This window comes from Dermacentor silvarum, chromosome 2 (assembly GCF_013339745.2).
Source record: "Dermacentor silvarum isolate Dsil-2018 chromosome 2, BIME_Dsil_1.4, whole genome shotgun sequence".
Lineage (NCBI taxonomy): Eukaryota > Metazoa > Arthropoda > Arachnida > Ixodida > Ixodidae > Dermacentor > Dermacentor silvarum.
Genome location: NC_051155.1, coordinates 245,166,885 through 245,187,635, shown reverse-complemented (window position 1 = coordinate 245,187,635; position 20,751 = coordinate 245,166,885). Strand labels below are relative to the sequence as shown.

General features: G+C 42.6%; 1 protein-coding gene across 1 annotated transcript in view; it reads right to left on the bottom strand.

Annotated features, from left to right (window-relative positions):
- Positions 1-2,603: 2,603 nt before the first annotated feature.
- Positions 2,604-20,751, bottom strand: part of LOC119443023 (tensin-1-like) — a 283,272-nt gene continuing 265,124 nt past the window's right edge. The window contains 8 exon segments of the mRNA XM_037708140.2: positions 2,604-5,127; positions 7,326-7,439; positions 8,486-8,628; positions 8,630-8,655; positions 10,687-10,785; positions 12,088-12,165; positions 14,773-14,865; positions 16,519-16,644. Coding sequence (XP_037564068.1) covers positions 4,965-5,127; positions 7,326-7,439; positions 8,486-8,628; positions 8,630-8,655; positions 10,687-10,785; positions 12,088-12,165; positions 14,773-14,865; positions 16,519-16,644 — 842 coding nt within the window. The 3' untranslated portion in view covers positions 2,604-4,964.

Here is a 20,751-nt window from a genome sequence, read left to right as displayed (position 1 = left end):
AAACTGAGCGGCGAATGCACGGCGCATAAAGGTCAGAGCCGTGTGGAGATAAGAGACGGTGCGAGCGAGCGACGAGCGCGGTTGTTGGCAGAGTGGAAGTGCCCCCCCCCCCCCCCGCTCCTTCCGGCGCTGGCTTCCCGCTTCCTTGCTTGCGCGTGGGAGATTGAGTGCGTTCGATCTCCGTGATAGCGCGCGTCCCCGCACGCTTCCGCTCGGGCATACGGCACGCGGCGAAGATATCTATAGGGAACCTCACGGCGACGGCGACGGCGACGGCAGAAATCCGGTTGAAGTGTCCATATAATTGCTATCGCAATAAAACAAAGTTATTGACTGTTTTCTAGTTTTCAAAAAGCATTTGATGTAATTGTGCACAATCTTTTGTAGCGTTAGCTACACTGGCCTAGCCAAGCCCGTTTCGCGCGGCACATCAAGAGCCGTGCTGCGCATGCGCAAGGATCAGTGATGTCACACGGCTTGCGCACCGGAGCCACCGGAGCCGGCACCTCTCCGCACTCCGCCGCCGCCGCGCGCGACTCACCGCCGCCGGTCTGCGCATTCCAGAGGAGTGACGTCGTAGCCGTGGTAGACGCACTGGCGCCGGCGCGCGCTCGCTGTGCAGTCACCGTCTGACACTGCGCTGCTCGGAACGGAGAAGCTTGACTCATCGGATCCCGAAGTAGTTGCCTGGCAATTAGCGGTTGAGCGTAGGAGACAACCAGGAAAGCTAAGAATAATCAGCTGAACCTTTGCTAACGCTACGTATATCCTGGCATAGCCGAGCTAAGCCACTGCAACTTTTTTTTTTATCTCAAAGCTTTGCACCAATAAACTGGTAACATTGTCATTGCTTGGATCTTGCATATCTTTCCTCAAGGCAGCGGTTGGTAGTTCTTAATGGTCATTCTTCTGCGTAAGCTCCAGTCACCTCAGCTGTGACTCGGGGATCCATCTTGGGTCCTCTATTATTTTTGCTTTTTATCAACGATATCGCAACTCACAGTACGTATTTGTTTACAATGTTTGCAGATGATTGTGTAAATTACAGGGTCAGAAATGAAGTGTGTGACATTAGATTACTGCAGGCTGATCTAGACATAACAGAAGCTTGGTGTAATATGAATGTCATTAAATGTTAAAAAATGTGCCCATGTCACCTTTATGAGGATGCAAACACTTCATCCAAGTACTTATAATTTAATCAATATGGCATTAAAGAAATTAAGCTGGAGAGTATAGGTATTCTTACGACTTCTGACTTTAATTCCATTTCAGTTGAAATGGAATACAAACATTACACATATTAGAAAGAAAACAGGGTTCAATGAAAGTGTTATGCCGTAACTTTAGCTGTATATCAGGTACATTAAAAGAACAATTTCATTTCACTTTTCGGAGCTTACTTGAATACGGCTGTATCTGTTGGGATCCATGCATGGCTGATCTCACTCATAAGCTTGAAAAAGTGCAGAATAGGGCAGTCAAGTTTGTTCTTAGTAATTATAATAAAAACTAAGCATAACAGAAAGTAAAAATAAATTATCGTAGCCAATATTAAAACCGTCAACAGTCCTAGGTTTAAATTTTCCCAATGTTTATTAGGGGCGAAGCTCCTTATAGCGGCACCCGTTCCGTCCCCGTCGTCGTAGTAGTAGTGTGTAACCAGTAGTGTGTAACCAGTCTGAGAAAAATGAGAAAAAAAATTCCGAAGTTGTGTACGTAGCGTGGAATCGAATCAGGGACTCCTCGCTTCCGAGCGCGCGGCGTTAGCCCACTACGCCACGAAGCGGACATGGACACACGCACCACGATGGCAATAAATACCCAACATTAACGAAAGGCCGCGTTTCTAACGCGTTTGTGCTAGCGCGTTACGGCCCGTGTAAGAAGCTGGTGTAAGACGCTGTGGCCTCTCCGCCTTACCTTCAACGCGTTTCGAACGCGCTGCCCAAAGCAGTGGCAAGTCAAGTTCAAGTCGAGGAGCGTTTATGAATACGGGGGGTATACTCTCTCAGCAGTCATGTGATGGCGTCGGCAAACGCGGTGCACGTTCCGGCATGTGTAAATGGCTGCGTAAGACGCTGTGGCCGCTCCCCCTTACTAGAGAGTACTGCACGTTTCTAACGCGTTTGTGCTAGCGTCCCCTTAAGCGGGAGATCCGATGATTCCCTCCGGAGCTTCGCCCACTCATCATCATTCACCCCGTGGATATGCTGTGAATTTTTTTATTCAAAAACTGGAATCAACAAGAAAAAAATATATTAGGTCACCATCGTATATTTCAAGGAGATGTGGCCATGCACTGAAAGTCCGCGAGCTTCCTTTTACAAGTCAAATATTTCGATACTCTTTTTCTGTGCGAGTCTTAAGTGAATAGAATCTTCTTCTGCCTGATGTTGTTCCTATTGTGAATAATGATGATTTTTACCCATGATTTATGTCTGATTATTGATGTTTGTTTTACTATGTATGTAACCTCTGCACCTGTAACGCCTATAAGTGCAAATCAAGTATCAAATAAATAAATAACAAAAAAGAAATAATCAGATGTCTGCACTTGTGCCGTCACATTTCCATGAATGCATCAATAAAGACGAAACATGTACAGCCACTTTACTTTATTAGCGAGACCAAAATATGTTAAAAGATGGCACTTCTATGACAATCTACAAAGAAAACATCAACAGTAGCATCTTATATATAATATTTATATGTATATAGTGTATATGTTATGAAGCGCTGAATGCAGATTCACATTTCAAACAGTGAACACTTAGCAGAGGTATGTGCATCAAAACAGTCGCAATAAAGTAACTGCCCATTCATGCCACAATAGTAACATGGCATATTTTGTGCGGAAAGACACATTTATGCGCACTGACAGCAGTATATGAACAGAATGTTCCTTGCAAGATCTTCTTGTGGGCAAGTCATATTGCACCCGTTGATAGGTTTAACATGTGTCAGTGCACCAGGCACTCTTGTTTACATAGAACACTCTTTGCTGCCACATTGAAAAGCCACACTTCATATACCTGCTACAGCACAATGTGGCCACTAAATAGCATGGCATAGTCTCCTGATGCCCAACAAAACGTATTTCACACATTCAGAAAGCATTACAAAGGCAATCTTGGAGATTTGACAAAACTCGTGAAGCAAGCAGATCAATGAGCTCACTATATATTGACAACGCAGTGAATGAAGCATCAGCAGCAGTGGCTCACATTTCTGTAAATCTTAAGCTGTTCTTTCTGCCTGAACACCTGCCTGTCACCAAGAACACACTATGCAAGCCAAACATTTATTTGTAGAGCACTTACACGTTTAAATAACTCACACTAGTACATTAGAAGCAAAAACGGCTCCAGCAAAGGTTCAGAAGTTCTCCACACTTCGAGACTGGCTCAGTCCCTTCTTCAGGGGATGACTGAAACGGTCGAAGAAATAGAGTCGCCCTTGGCCGGAGCAGTTTTCATTTCTAATATTTCCCACCCAGCCAGACAGATCTCTGTTGAAGATGTTTCATTTAATGCATACTAGTTTTGTATTGTATAGTTTTGGACAGAGGCTGCTAGAAAAGAATCCAGCAGTAAAAACTTGTCATTTTAGTATTCTGACAAACAAGAATTCATCACCACTTAATTTCACTGTAACTCCACCAAAATCAAGGTAAATTACATTAACAATTCCATTTCGTACCTCCTTCCACTATTAAGGTGCCATATTTTGGTATTAAATACTCAATAAGCCTCTTGGGTATCAAGTATTTTATAAAACTCAATGGAACAGCCACTGTTTCCTAAAAAGTACCTTTAGATAGAATAACTTGAGTGTTCCTAAAATGTAAGAACAACTGAAGTAAAAATGAAAAATGTGGTGAATATGGGCTGCCCGCCATTGACAATTCAAATATTTAACTACTGGGCTTTCATGCAAGTGGTGCTGTGCTGCTAAAGATACAGGCAGGGTACAGTCATGCATATACTAAGCTACAATTCATGTAGAAATGAATTTGGCATATATCTCTCGATGCCTCAAAAGAAACATAATTTGATTGCCACGAAGCTTTCGTTTGCAGCACTGTGTATGTACTACACAAACAAAACTCTTTTCATTGCACTTTGCCAATGCATGATCATTATAACTCAAAGTTCATTTGAAAAACCTGTAAGGAACTAATGAAAATCAAATGTGAATGTTTAATGCTGGACAAATGGCATGACCACAGCTTGTGGGACTCTTGTGACACATGGTAAGGTTGCACTTTAACACACAGATTAAAAGCAAGCACATACAGACTTGTTTCTCATTTCATTTGAAACATGATGTGCAATAATAAAAACCATAGCCATTGTCTTAGCATTCCAAGCTTTGCTTTTGTGCAAAAAGGTCTAAGAAAAATGACAATATTTTCTTCATTCATAAGGATGGTTATAAAATAATCACAATATACAACAATGTGCTAGCTGCACCAAATCGAAAATATCTAGCCACCGGTTGTGGCCTTCCATAAGCAAGACAAGCTTTCTGTCTTACTTATTTTGCTGTAGTAAACAACAGCACCGTAAGCATTCTATCTTTGTCACTACAAATGCAAATGAAGCCAAAAGTGTCACTGTTTCAAACAGTCCTCCAGCCTCAGGCATGTTAAAAGATTTGCATATTTACTTTATAATCTAGTCTGCATAATTAATAAGATACAATGTCAAATATATCTGTTGCTTGTGTTCAACAAGTAATTAGGTTTTGCACTTTGGGCTTGCACTGATGTGGTGCGATAGGAACACTCGCAATAAGATATTGGGACACACTTCATGGTGCAGCACAAAAAGTCCTATTGCAGCTATAGTCTTTGCCTTTTGTGCGCCTTCAAAGCAATGGCGGTGTCCTCAGAGCATCACTAACCTTGAGAGATATGGCTAGACAGCTCGCATTGGCTTTGTACAACCAGTAGAGTACACTTATATCATGTTTGCCCGTGTTGCTGATATCCCAGCCCCATCCATGACTTTGCCAACGAAGTTGACGATGGCTGATGCTGGCTGCTCTGGATCCAGCTCGGCAAATAGGTGGCACTGGTTGTCTGTCTTGCTAGCTGGTTTACGGGCCACAAAGCCAAAGCACCTATTTTGTTACAAAAGATGGAAGAAAGGTAACAACAGTTAAAGACTAGCTATTGCAGCCATCAAGCATACTTCGTGAAAAGACAGAGCTGTGTACGACCACCACATAATGCTGCCTTCAGTCTAGTACTGCCATCTTTGTTGGTTAGTCCGCCTTTCTTCTTTATGAGTGACGTGCTACTAAATGCACTTCCAAACGCTCTGTAGTATTTGGTGACGCTGCCCGCAAGTTAGACAGAGGTTCACAGGAAGATAGAAAATTGAAGTAGTCAACATTAGTCAAACAATGGATGTCACTGGAGCCAACGTTTTGATAAAGGGGACTTGCGTTCATCAAAGCCACATTTACCTTTGTGTTTTCTACCAATCCTGCTTCAAATGCAATATTGCTCTTTATGCCTCTTCGAGATCAACTATTGTATGCCAGTGTTCATTTGAGCAAGAAAACAAAGTTTAGAAAGTGGTGCTGCTCACAACTCCTAACTTGTGGCTCAACTGGCCTGTCTTGCACGAGTCATTGAATAGATTAGTCAACACCCTTCACCCTTTCAGCGCTCATCTCTTCCTGAAATGTTTTCTGGGAGCACTCCCAGCCAGAAGTAGGGTTAATTCACTTTAGCGGCAGCGAGATCATAGCTTAGCAAAAGTGAAATGCGACAGGGCTATTGAAAGCTTTCTATGCTATCTTTTTACACATGCGATATAACCATATACGAAAGGCAGAACAGTAACACTAATTAACCTTTAACATTTTCACAGAAGACCCATAACCTATTATTGTAACTGAATATCTTTGAATATATGCTCAAAATGAATATTTGAGGACTCAATCTTAACTGGCTAGTTAGTAACAGTAAAAAGCGTATCCTCCTTCTACAGCCAAGATCACTCAGACGATATTTAATGTTATTTCATCCAATAAGTGCTCCTCCCTCCCCTTTTCATTTAACTAACCAGCTAGAGTTGCAATGAGAGCACTACACTACGTTTGCCTCCACTCTATATCCTTGTGTCAGTATGATTTTCAATATCATAATAATCATAAATAGACTTGCTTCCATGTTGTTCTGCACAGATACAACCTCTGTAAGAAATGACATGCACCGCTTTCAGATCTACCACACTATGAAGTATCATAAAAAAGATGAGACGCGGGTCCTTCTCATGTCTCACTTTTGCTTTGTTAGGCAACCATTGACTTCATAATAATGGTATAAGGCCTCAATTCCTCAAAAGCCCAACAAATGCAGTTGAATGCCTCTACAATGAATGCCTCTACAACAAAATGACGTGATAAAGAAGGCGTTTCAGTCCTTCATTACACAGCTAGGTCCTGGCCAAATTCTAATTTTTTGTGAACGTATTATCGTGTTGTGAACACCTGTACAACAAATTGTACAAAAAAGAAATTTATGCATCCCTGACGGCTGCTTTGTTGCTCTATATAAAAACGCACAAAGCAACATTGCCACTTTTCTCCGTACGGCCTTGTGCGGGGGCGTCATTCTTCTCACAAGCGGACTCATGAGCCTGCTTGGTTTCTGTAATATCAGAGCCACTGCCCAGTGAGAACAATAACGTCCTTTGAATATCATATAGACGACCACTTCCAGGACATGGATATCCTAGTGATGTGTGGAACGGGTCCAGTGGACGTTTCTCACATGACCATTTGGCCGTACTTTCCGTGTCCTGCAGACATCCCTTGCATGTCCGCGAGGGGCATTATGGGGACTTGCAGCATATATTTTACGTACATATGAGCCAGGGCCCTTTGCACAGTGTTTTCCATAATATCAATTACGGTCGCAGCACACGCAGTGTGACAGATGCAACAGGCACAGCACCCATGCATCAAGAACAGATATACCGTGCGCACATGTGTATGGAAGTGAAGCATACTCCTCATTCTTCTATGCCTTCCGCCAGCAGTGGTGCACTGTACCACATGGGTACCACTTTTTGTTTCAATTTTGCAACCAGCCTACTTCAATCAGAAGGCTCTCGCACTAGGCTCACATTTTAAACTGGTTGCATCAAAAAGTGATGTAACTAACAATTTGTTGCACTATCGAGGTATTGAAGCTTCATATGGCAAGTAATGTGGCAGTATAGTTAACCATCAAAAAAGGAAAGACGAAATTTAATGACACCACTTTAACAAATGGTGGGCTGTTTTGCAGCACAGGAGTTACATACCTAGCAGTGACAGTGACTCCTGCATCTTCATCTTTCTGAGTCCAGCGCCTGTCGTCAGGGTCAGTGCCACAGAAACTGATCGCGTTAAGCGCGTAATGCCTCCTAAAGAATAACCTGGAAGAAAATAAAAATATTTGTTCATGTAAGAATGAAAGATGCTGTTTCAGGACATGTTGCAAAGCAAACAAAACAAAGTGTGCTATAATAAATTCTCTATAAACAACAGTAGAGTAAAATCTCTGTTAACTCTTGTATTGGCCGCCATGCATAAAGTACAATGCAGCAATTTTTTTTTTTTTTTTAGAATCGTGGCATTTCCTCAGTATGTTGGTCTGCACATGCACCCAATGGGCACTACAAGGAGCTGGATAGTTTTTGCACAAATTAATATCAAAAACTGGTGTGCAAACTTGCAATCAGTACCCTTGAGTGAATGAAATCAGCAAGAAAACAACAGCACTTGTATCAACATCTTATTAAGCTTTTCTTAAATGACATGGGCAGGACTCTTATTGAAGAAAGCTATTGAACACAACAGTTGTGAACATCTTCAATGTCATCACAATAAATCACTTTAATTGCAATGAGCAACTGTGCTCAACTTATCTGCCACTGCAAAAGATTTTGGCAGTAATGAGACCTTCATAAATCAATTATTTTTCTTCTTTTTCTTTTCAGAAAGAGTTGTGCAGCACAAGACTGTGAAAGATTTGTTGAGCACATTGTCCTGAGGTGTTCCTACTAACACTCCTGTGCTCAGCACATACTTGCTCTAACATCACCAATGACACTATGACCAGCAGCTCTCTGGGCTGCTAGGTCCACTTCAGTTTCATTGTGATGTTTTGGCATATTTAAAATTATTTCTGTCTTTCTATATCAATTGACATGTAACAGGAGGTATGAGTAAAATCTGAAACAACCAATTTTATGACGTGAAAAAAACACTGGAGTTGCCCTTTAAAACCTTTAGAAGTAAGCAGCAGTGCTACCCAGAGCCACAGGCAAGCAAGATTTAGCTCGGGAGGCTTATGTGATCATTGCCAAGTATGTGAGTGGTCACATGAATACCTGAGCCTACACAGGTCCCTCTAAGCACCGGTTGTGGATATCTACAATGCACTCTATATGTGTACACTAGTTACAAACATATATCATACTTTCGGTTGTTGTCGGTGAGGGTGATGCCCTGCGAGGAGACCTTGAAGTGGACTACAGTGGGCACAGGTGGTGGTGAGATGGCCAGCAGCTCAGCCATAGCACGCCGCACTGCCTGCGGGCCCGTCAGCGACTCCATGTCCATAGGTGCACAGGTACAGCACATTGCAAGCTGCGCAAAAAAGGCACATGTGCATCACACAATGCTTGAAGGTCTGTCTCCTAGAAGGCATACAGTCTCTTAGAATACTAATTAGAGGGAAATGTGTGCTACCACCTATGCGAATCTTTAAGGGGCACAGTGGCTCTGTGGGAATGCCAGGATATGAAAAAGTTGAACTTGTTTTAAATGCCCCTAGCCCACCCCCACAAATACAATGCTGTCACCATACCTGGAAACTAAAACCATGATCTTATGCTCAATAGAGCACAGAAACGTAGCCTACCATTGAGCCACTGTGGCAGGTGCACATCATAAAGGGTTGCAGATTCACAGGCTACCTAGTGTCACAAGCCGCCTCACATGTGAGCATTTCATTCTCACACATGAGAATGAACTGGGCATTTCCATCAGTTGCCTATTAAATTACATTCCAGCCCAACTACATCAGTGATGGTAAGTAGACACGAGCTCAAGTTTCATACTTCTTCCTTATACAAAATACTAACCAGATAAGCTTTTAAAGCACATGCAAGCATAACATTGACAAGCGCACAGACCCATGTAAACATAAGTGTATGTACCATCGACCAAAAAAGTTTACAGACCACGGGATCTCAGAAAACGCCAAATATCTGAGCAGCTTATAAAAGTAGCCAGTAAAACCGTACATCACAATGTTGTTCGCATATACCAGTAGAGGCTGGAAATGGGAATACCAGGCTGCATTTTGAGGCTGCGGAGATATTCAGCTTTTTGTCAGATCTCTTGGTCCGTAAACTTTTTTGGTTGATAGTACCTCTAAATTGAAATATGGTCACTACATGGCCAACGGAACCTTTTCATCTATGAATCAGAAAGTGTTATATGGCCATCAGCTGCTCTACAAAGAATATTTTCTAAATTTCGGTCCCACCTTATCAGAACAGAGAATCATGCTTGACAGAGTAAAATTTTAGTACAGACAAAATCGGGAGTTACGGTGTCAGTATTGGACACAACGACATGAAGTCAACAAACCAATAAGCCAACCAAGGCACAGCGGAAATTGCATGCGATTTTAATTAAAATGTAGAAATGATAAGGTAAAAGAAACTGATAGTGGATGAATAAACAACTTGCTACCGGTGAGAGCTGAACCCACATCTTCCAAATTTACACGTGCGAGGCTCTACTAGTTAAGCTACGGTGATGGCCATTCTCCCAGCCACTTTAGTGGATGTTTCAGCCCTGGGAGTGTTAAACAGCACCTCTCATGGCTATGGTAGCATATGTAGAATATCCTTCTACCCGTAGAAGCAACTTAGAAGCAGGCAAACTGGCCTAGAGACCCTCGTATGCTACCTGAAGCCATTAAGACTGCCAGAGTCGAGACCCTTGCTATGCAATGGACGAATGTTCATTGCATAACAAGAGAATGGTAGTCGCCGTAGCTCAATTTGTAGAGCCTCAAACGCGTAATGCAGAAAACGTAGGTTGGGCTCCCCCCTGTGGCAAGTTGTCCTTTAGTTCACTTTCATTTCCCCTTTACATTATTATTTCTACATTTCAATTAGAACCATAGGTAAATCCTTCTATGTCTTCCTTGGTTTCGTGGTCTGTTGGCTTCAAGGTCTGTAACCTTCATGTGGTTGTGCGCCTTGGTTTTCCTCATCGTTCATTGTGTCATTGTGTGCTGCATTATATTAACATTCTATACCACATATCAAAAGCAAGAAAGCTGTAATTTCTTCATTATAAGAGGGTAGGGTAATGGCCCAATTAACATTCATCATTCATTCCAAAGCAGGCTTGAAATGCATCAAGAGCAAAAGGCGTTCACTATGTTGTGAGCTGTAATACGTACAATGCATGTCTCAAAAATAACATTCTTAACCCACTAACCTAGAAGAAAATGTGAAATGCATATATTCATAAAGATCACGAAGCCAGGCATGACATATTTAGGTGAGCTAACACTGGCACATAAAGGTCAGAAAACATTTTTTGAGAAGAATATTTGCTCTATACTTTGTCTACAAACAACAGCCAGATGAGTCTCACCTGCTCCTTGCTGCAGGAGACTAGAAGCCGTAGCAGCAGTTGTTGGTGCTGTGGTGCTGTCCACAACATCGCCTGCCCAGACAGGCACACCTCCAATCTCTGCGTGAGAAAGCGAAGGCTCCTGTTATTGTCTCGCATTATGAAGGCTGCCAAAGCCTTCAATTGGCTACCAAAGCTGCCATAACTGTAAAAATTGTTCTATTTCTAGGAATTTTGGTCACTGTTTAGAGAAAGGATGAAATTGGCCTAAGTCTAGGAATATTTTGAAATTTTATGATGGACTTTTCAGTCACAGTTACATTTTGCAAAATGAGTACTACTTTTCGTGTTGATATGTTTTTTATAGCTTATTTGCATGTCTTCATCCCCAGAAAAGACTGTTAGTAAACAAAAAAAAAAAAGAGTTTCCGAAGCATAGGAGGTACCTCCATTTGGGTTCGATTTTGTTTCATCATTTGGCATTAATTAGGCTCTGTACAAATAAATACTGTTAAAAGAACAAATTGTACAGTGACCCAAAAAAAAATTTCAACAATAAAGTTTGTCTCTGTACATAAAAATGAAGCTCATAAGTTCATTTTCAAAGAAAATGCAGCATGCAGACTGTACAACTATATGGGGCTTGCAAACATTCAGAGAAATCTAATCGATATATTGTCGGAGCTGGGGGAAAATTGGATCACAATATTAGTAACACTGGCAACCGTACCAAAACAGCTGGTATGCATGGATAAGCAGTTACAATATCAAGAGTTGCTACAAAATTTAAACAGAGCAACAGCTTATAGTGATAAATTGGTACTACTGACTGAGAACATTTAGCACACAAACTTCCACATTTGTGCGGTGACAATGACACTACAATTAGCAAACAAAATTCAAAATTGATCGAGGTCTGCACAAATATGAAAGTGAATTAGGAAACTTTCCCTGTACTCATGCCCCACATACCTTACTAATGAGGATGTTAGCTTTAACCAATAGATGATACGTGTTGGAACTATGTATACATATTTACAATATGGCACACAACACACATAGATAATTGTAGGGCACCTTATCTGGTTCAGAAGTAAATTGATAGCACGAAACAAAACTAAATGCTGACCAAAAATGGTGTGAATAAAAGATTGAAATATGTTAAAGCTTTATCACAGAAGCCAGGACTTGGCTTTTAAAGTACTTGGCTGCTAAAGTACTTGGCAGCTAAAGGAACCATTTTATTGAAACAGCACGCAGTGGTGCCGAGTCTGTGCTTGTGCAATGCTTATACACACTTATAGAAATGTTAGCTTGTTGCACACTGTCATATAACTCTGCACACTGGGAGATACATTTAAGAGTACAAGGTGGCAGCATCCCACAGGCCCAAATCAAATGAACAGGTAAAACAATACCCACCAGACTCTGGCAACAGCAGTCGGCAAGGAAGAGCCAGCGGCGTGATGGAGTGCTGATAAACAAGGGCAGACAGGCTCCCTGCATGCACACACAAAAATGTATCTAGAAGTTTGCTCAGACAATTATGCATAAATGCAGTGGACCTATTAGTTACACTCGTCAATTTTAGCTCAGCTTTGTGATACAGTGCTGATGAAGGTGCCCTTCTTGATATAATAATAAATTATGGGGTTTTACGTGCCAAAACCACGATCTGATTATGAGGCACGCTGTAGTGGGGGACTCCGGAAATTTGGACCACCTGGGGTTCTTTAACGTGCACCTAAATCTAAGTACACGGGTGTTTTTGCATTTCACCCCAATCGAAATGCGGCCGCCATGGCCTGGATTCAATCCCGCGACCTCGTGCTCAGCAGTCCAACACCATAGTCACTGAGCAACCATGGCGGGTGTGCCCTTCTTGAATCAAAGATTCTCTACCAATTAATAAAGTAAAATATATTCGCACAGCCAAAATAACAGTAAAGATGACCCTCAACTGGAAAGGGAAACTAAGCTATGCACAGACCCACATGTAGTCTACAGGCACTACAAAAAAAGTTATATATAGGTTATTACTTTTTCAAATAAAGAGGTGAAATAAGATTAAGAAACATTGCAACACAAATATTTTATATTGTGTCAAACCTTTTTCTTTCTTTTTTTCTAACCCGGTGATCTTGAATCTCTGTTACCCAGAGCTTTATTCGCCAAATTAATGGAAGTTTTGCGAGGCCAGGGCAACCCTGGAATACATGTTAGGGGAGTGTGGACAAGGGAAGGTTCCAGACAGGGACACAGCCTCGAACCGAACGTGCTGGGAAACTACGCTGCTCAGCTCTTCCCTCAGAGACCAACTCTGGGCCATCCAGTGGGCCAAGGAAGCCGCCAGAGCTCAAGGGCTCGTGGCCGACACCTAGGCAGGGATATTCGCCTAAATCCCCGAATAACTCGCCAGACTTTCAAACAAGTTCTTGTTCTTCTTCTTCTTTCTATATGGGCCTGATATCAGTGTTTAATGTTCTAGACTGCAATTATATCAGAAGTTTTGTACCCTCCAACAAGCTGTACTTTGTTTTGCTGTATGTACCACCTGCACAAATAACATTATATAGAATTTTGTTAGCTGCTTAGAATGTGTCTGATCAGTTTTATTTATTTATTCAAAATACCCCTAAAGGCCCTCGCGCAGGAGGGTATTACATAGGGGGTGTTCAATACAACAAAAAAATGTTATAAAGTGGGATTAGTCAAACGTGAAAAGAACAATGCATGAGCGAACACAAATATCACAATAATATTAGCTCCAAATAACACAAAGATAGACATGGAAGAGCAACAACAAACAAAGAGAGAACAATGTGTCGGAAGTTATACAATAAAAATAGCAATAGTTTTATTTTCACTTCACAACTTCCGTCATTATTAGTTCATGAAATTTAACAGAATCAATGACGGTGGCTATGTGTGATGGCAGTGCGTTCCAGTCAACGATTGTACGTGGAATGAATGATTGTGAATAGTTAAGGGAATGACACGCAAAACGCTTCACTTTGAAAGGATGGTCACAGTCTGGGAAGGATGGCAACTGGTGAAGAAAAGAAGTCGTCATGAAGCAATGGGTGATGATAAAGTTTGTGAAACAGAGATAACCGTGAAACTGTGCGTCGTTGAGACAAGTCTGGCAGTTCTGCCCGAATTTTCAATGCTGAGACACTAGAATGACGGGAGTAGTCTGAAAAGATGAAGCGAACTGCGCGGTTTTGAAGTGATTCGATGTTGTTGATTAAGTAAGCTTGGTAAGGGTCCCAAATGGCACATGCATACTCGATTTTAGGCCGTATTAGGGTGATGTAAGCAAGTTTACGTAGGTGCGATGGAGCATGCTTCAAGTTATGTTTTAAGAGACCTAGTGACCGGTTAGCAGATGCGAGTATGACGTTGATGTGATGATTCCAGGATAAGTCTGAACTAAGGTAAACACCAAGGTATTTGTAAGTAGTAGTAAGTTCAACTGCAGTATTATTTAAAGAGTACGAGGTGGCAATGCGATTAGGGCGTTTAGTGAAGGACATAAACTTAGTTTTAGAAGTATTAAGGCACATTAACCATTTAGAGCACCAAGAGGTGACGCAGTCCAGGTCAGCCTGGAGTGCCCGTTCATCATCTTTACATAAAATTTTGCGATAGATCACGCAGTCGTCCGCGAAGAGCCTGATTTGGGATAAAACTGTGTTAGGCAAGTCATTAATAAAAATTAAAAAAAGCAAGGGGCCCAGGACGCTGCCCTGAGGAACGCCTGAGTACACTTTCCCAAGGGATGAGGAAGAGCTGGTGTTTGATGAGGAAGTTGTTGGTGTTTCTTTGTTCATGTTGACTCCGCAAAGCTGCCACTGATGGAGACTGCACCACAGTAAAGCTGTCATCCCACACATTCTTCTGCACTAGTCTTATACATCATTAATTCTTTTTCTCATGCAAATGGAAAAAAAGAAAGATAACTGAATGTTGTTAATGGAGGTATGTCTCAACATGTAAAATACAGCCCACAACTGTGCCACACATGTAAACTATAAACAATGATGTGCAGACATCCAGCATTACATATGTGGTATAACACAATAATAAAAGAGAAAGAATACTCACCAAAGACAGGTTCATTGGCACAGCCCTTGAGTCGAACTCCCTTGGCGGTAGGCTCGATCAAGAAATGCCGCACCAGCTCATTCGATGGGTCACCTTTATGTGGAATAGAGAAAAACAATCTTAGTCCAAGGTCAAAACATGCAAAGGGAAAACAAATTTCATTCAAATTTTACTGAGATCTTTCTATATTTATTGATACCCAACTAAAGCCTCCCCACAGATTTCTGATACTAAAATTTATTAAAGCCACCAATACTATAGCAACTACTATGATAGAAGTTCCTTTAGCAGTCCTATCAAACATGGGCAACTCTCAAATAATGTGTGCCATCTATGGAAAAGAATTCAATTTAGAAGGGAAACTAGTGTAAACTAAAGCAGAGTAGAGAGAGAGAAGGGAAACTAGATAAAAGACAACATTCACTGGCAGATTATTATTTCAATGTTTCTGCATTTCCTTAGTGTAGATAAACAAATTATCAGCAGACAAAATAAAGACCCCATTTGCCTTAAAGTTTCATGCTCAAGCTGTCACCTCAGTGGCAGTTTGAGCTGCCACTGATGTCATGGATATCGTGGATTCGTCACAATTGCAGGCAAATGTTTGTGCAGAAGAAAGCCACCCAATGTTGTCAGGTCGAGCCTTTGCTTGCTAAATGGTACACAATCCTTCTATATTGGTAAACAATTAACTGGTCCCCAGCAAATACAGTGACAGTTTTTGACATGAATCAGAGAGGGCTAGTGTGGAAAATTCAAGGTGGCATTGCCATTTCTCCTATTTTCACATCCTTTTTGGTTCACGAAGGTTCTTTCTACTCACGGAGACTGCCAAATTTAGTACTTCGTAGTGGAATCCTACAAATGTAGATGAACTTCATATTTCTCTCTAGTGTGCTTTAAAATGTGTTGAACTGCAAGCTTACTTTATTGATACAAATCTATAGATACCTATACTTTTATAACTGCATGAACTCACACTGCAGATAAATCTGGAAACTTTCCAGGCAGCAATGCATTCACAATGAACAGCAAAGTTCTACATATGTGGACCATTTAAAATTCATTTAGAGGGAACTGTCAAACAGTCAGCAGTAGTTAAATTGTGAAATGAGCCAGCATGGTGCAAAAGGATTATGACACATATTGCTGCATCTGACAAACCGACAGAAATAACTCTACAGTAGTTAGAAATAAGCAAAAAAATTACAATATTTCTAATAAGATTCTGATAATTGCAGCCTAAATGGTGTTACTCTTGACTGGTGGTGCACTGACGAGAGTGGGGTGTGAGAGGGGGGGGGGGGCTCCGTAACCAGTTCCTCCCAATTCCCCAAATCTAACCACCAATGTTAACCTAATTTATGATAGCCCTAGAAGCTTCTGTTACAGTTCTGTTAGTATTTGAATTTGCAACAGTTTCGGCCGTGGACTACATGGAAGGCTGATTTCCAGCCCAAACTGTTGGAAGACTAAAGTATTAACATAACCGTACAGATGTACCTTGCACTACTTGCTGTATATATTGCAATTAAGAGGTAAGAGGTACAATGCAATTAAGCGATTTTGTACAAAATCCATTGCTGCTTCCTTGCTTGCCTCAAATGCAGTAAATGTATACTATAACTGCACTTATCTGAGCCACATATACACACATCTGCAAAAACCAACTAAGTTTCATAAGGCTGTTATGAAAATGAAAGCATTGATAATAACAAGTCTCCAACTGCTACCAAAAGTGGCTACCTGATCGAGTCTGGACATTAGGAGGTGGGCTGGCCACCTTGAGTGCCAGACCAAAGGCACCAGGGAAGGAGTTGCTGTCCCGCACAATGAATGTGCCCGGTGGCTTCGTCTTCAACACGTGGATGGCTGAAAGAAAACATTTGGTTATTTGCGCTTATCATTTTTTACCCACAAGATACATGCATCAAGTCCAACATGATTTATCTGAACCCGTCCATTCCTTAACCCTTTCAGTGTAGGGTTTTTCCAGAAGGTGATGAACCCCCAGCATCAGGTTTGTTTCTCGGATAGTATTATAAAATGAATACAACAGTTTATTTTTGGTTGTGCAGAAATGAAAGAATGACACGGATAATGGCAAATGCTCTCTTGGTGTGACAGTCAAAATGCTGTTTGACAAAAAGAATGTCAAAAGGAACATAGCAGGACAGAAACATGGATAAGTACTGATATGTCACTGACTCTGAAAGGGCTAAAGGACAGACTTGTTATCTATCTATTTATCTATATTTATTTATGAATGAATTAATTATTTATTTATTTAGTCATTTATTCATTCATTCATTTATTTATCTATGCACTTATTTATTTTTAAATACTGAAAGCAAGTGATTTGGCACACACAGGAGGAGAAATAATGGCAAGTAATAAAGCAAATGACACAACAAAAACTTACTTTTAGACAAGTAAAATATGTACTATATTGATACAAAAATTGAAGCAAAAATTGAAGCAATAAACTGTCAGCCCTTCCACTGGGGTGGAGATGGAAGACCAGCAAAGCTGTACTACGGTGGGAATTATGTATTTCCAATTATCACTATTAAGATGTGATGGCGTAATTGGTTATTTGAAGTATTAAACAATTAGAAATATATATGATCCGGTGGTATTCATTTATTTAGTGACCACAGGGACCATGGCCTTATGGTCGCTACGGTACACCGCCATAGGGTGTATGGCAAAGATTGGCATGTTCTTCATAAACTGTCACCAAAATCGCGCGTGTTTGGTGCGAACGCGGGCAAAATGCAGCCACCGTCGACAACAGTTCTGCACGTTGCTGGTGCTGCTACATGCTCAAGTTTATACAGCTTCACAGAATTTTAAGAATGACAGCCCATAAACAAAATGTCATGAAGCAAAGGCAAAGCATCAATTGCAATAGCAAATTAGTAGCGAGCTATACGGATTAAGGATAGTAGTTTTATCAGCTGTACAAACTTGGACACATTCGCTTACTGACTGAATTAACAAGGATGGTGTCAGCGCGCACACGCAAACATGAATAGATCACACTCGATGACTGCACACAACCCTGTCAAAACGTTTGCGTGAGCAAGCGCACCAGCAGCAGCGAGCGAAGGTTCATGCGGTCGATCGCTTCAGCGGAAACTGAACGGCGAAAGCACAGCGCATACAAAGGTAGGAACCGTTTTGTAGATCGCTTTCCAGTTACGGTGTGCGCGACCGCCCGTCACCGCGCAAAGTACAAATACGCAGTTAATTGCTCGCAGAGCAAAAGCCGCACTCCCTCCCTCCCGCGCTTCCTTCCCGCTTTCCTCCTTTCGCGTGGGTGATTGAGTCGCCAGTTCCTCTTGCGCCCGGTAGCAAGATACGCATTTGGTGCCGCAGCTAAAACCGATGGCGAACCGACCTCCAGTGCCGTAGAACGTCTGCCGCGCGAGAGGTGTCCACAGGTCGGCCGGCGCACCGCCCGCTGCACGATCGACGGGCCAAACGACGACGCGCGAAGCTGCGCGCCTCCGCCGCCGGCGACGAAAACACCGGCTGTAGCTTCTGTTCCAAACAAATTTATTTCCGCTAGATAAAGCAATGCATAAATTGTACATTTTATGAAAAATAATATCCGTTGTCAAACGTTTAACATGGACGAGAGCTCCGATACGTGTCGAGCTCAGCTGCAGCGCACGGCTACCGACGGGAGACGACCGGTGTAATTATATATATTATTTACAAATTCTGTAAATATATGCATAACGCAGCTTGGATATGAGAACCCATATTGTAGGGCACCATTTTGATTTTAACACGAAAGTGTTTTATGCCGGGGTCCACCAAGACTTCACTGACGTATTTCCGTCAGTGTATGACGTCAGTGTTTCCGTCAGTGTATGACGTATTTCCGTCACGGAAATACGTCATAGAACATAATACAAAGAAAGAAACCAGAAGAAAAAGTTCCACAAACATGCAAAATTTGGAAATCGAACCCACGACCTCTCGGTCCGCGACGATAGATCGCCGAGCGTTTAACCCATTGCGCCACAAACGCATTTGCAGAGAGCTACACAGACGCGCCTTATATATCTAACACTCCTCCGTGTACCCGCGCTCTTGCTCGGGGCGGTGCCGCCGCCTACGAGCAGAAAAGAGAAGTACTGCATTATGACACTAACGCGCACCGACAGTGAACGCTTCGGTGGTCTCAGCACTACGACGCCTCGATGCCAGCATTCGAAGGGACGCTGGCATCAAGAAGCACTACCAACGCCACCTAGGTGGCGTTCACCGTACTCAGCACAGCGGAGCGTGGCCTCCGCAATTAGCTCTGAAAATGTTTCTGAAGTTGATCGCGGAGGCTGCAATTACGACGCGCTGTACGCGCTGATTTGACTCGGTGACGATTCAGTTACGTGCTTTGTCTTGCGCGTTGTATTAGTGTGTCAGTTACGTGCTTCGTCTCTCGCGTTGTGCTAGCGTGTGCAGCGTAGTGCAGCTTCCATATGCACGACGGTTGCTCATGGTCATCGACGTTGGTAGTCGTGATGGAGGAGACGTGCCACCAGGCGTCAGCGTGGGTGCATCAACGCCTAAGGGCGCTTTAGCCACAAAACACCAATAGACATTATATATCAATGTGCAATAAACATTACACTACTTCTGTGAAGACACGTTTCACTTTCGTGTTCTATACCGATTCCTATATAAGAGGGATCAACCACATTTTTTTGTGCGCTTTCACGTGCTCTGAAATCTTAAACTTTGCGTCTGTGTTTCTTATCCACCATTAAAGCAGTTCGGTATCAAACGAACTACCTCAGGTGCATTACCACCATTACCATTATGCACTTACAATTAGCATGGTCTTCAAGTCAGCTTTTGCTACTTCAGGTTCTAGAACCGCCAGGGCACGGTGCGCTTTGGGCACCATGACCAATTATAATATCGCGATAATAATTATGATGATGATAATTATTATTATTATTATAATTTTCAATGTGCCAATTATAATTTGTTTTTGGTTACATACTCAATTTCGTTTAGTCCGCCTCGGCGGTGCTCGCATCGCAGCGGACGGCGCTCCTAATATCAGCGTATTTTTCTTCATTCTGTACAATTATTGCGAAGAGCGACAACAACGATAAGAAAATATTGCGGCTCGTGAGCGTCGGTAATTCATTCCGAAGCGCCGTCCGCTTTAGCTTAGAAGGGAACCGTGAAATGCCTAGCGACGATATCGGCGCCGTCGAGCGATCAGCGGCGGTGAAGCTGGAGCACAAATGGGTCCCGGTTTCGTTCTCTCTACGGCAAGGAAATCTCGCCGTTCGCGAGCAAAACCGCCGTCGAACGACGGCCCGCGAATGGCAAACGGCGTGTGGCGAGTTACCGTGCCGGTAACGTGGACGGGCCTCAGCGCTTCTCGGCTACCCGCTGTTGCTGCCGTGCCGGCCCGTGCTCATGCGAAGCGTGCCGCTATGGACGCTCTTGGTTAGTTTGGTGAGCGCCTGTCACAATCCTGTTTACAAGGTTACACAGCAGATATATTATTTTTTGTGTGTGTTTTTTTTTTGTGTTTATCGGCACATGTGGCAATGACAATGCGGGCACGTGTTCAGGATCATGAATGAAATATATGCTGCTTGCTATCCCGGAAATAAACAGTTGGCAGTCTGCGCTCGTGGTGTCGTGTGTTTTATTGCGATAGCAATTATATGGACACTTCAACCGGATTTCTGCCGTCGGCGTCGCCATCGCCGTCGCCGTGAGGTTCCGTATAGATAAAATCTTCACCGCGCGCGCCGTATGCCCGAGCGGAAGCGTGCGGGGACGCGCGCTATCACGGAGAGCGAACGCACTCAATCTCCCACGCGCAAGCAACGAAGCGGGAAGCGAGCGCCGGAGGGAGCGGGGGGGGGGGGGGGGGGGGGCACTTCTACGGATGATAAGTGGTTCTTGAGGAAAGGGAAAGGTTGACGCTATCTTCTGCAG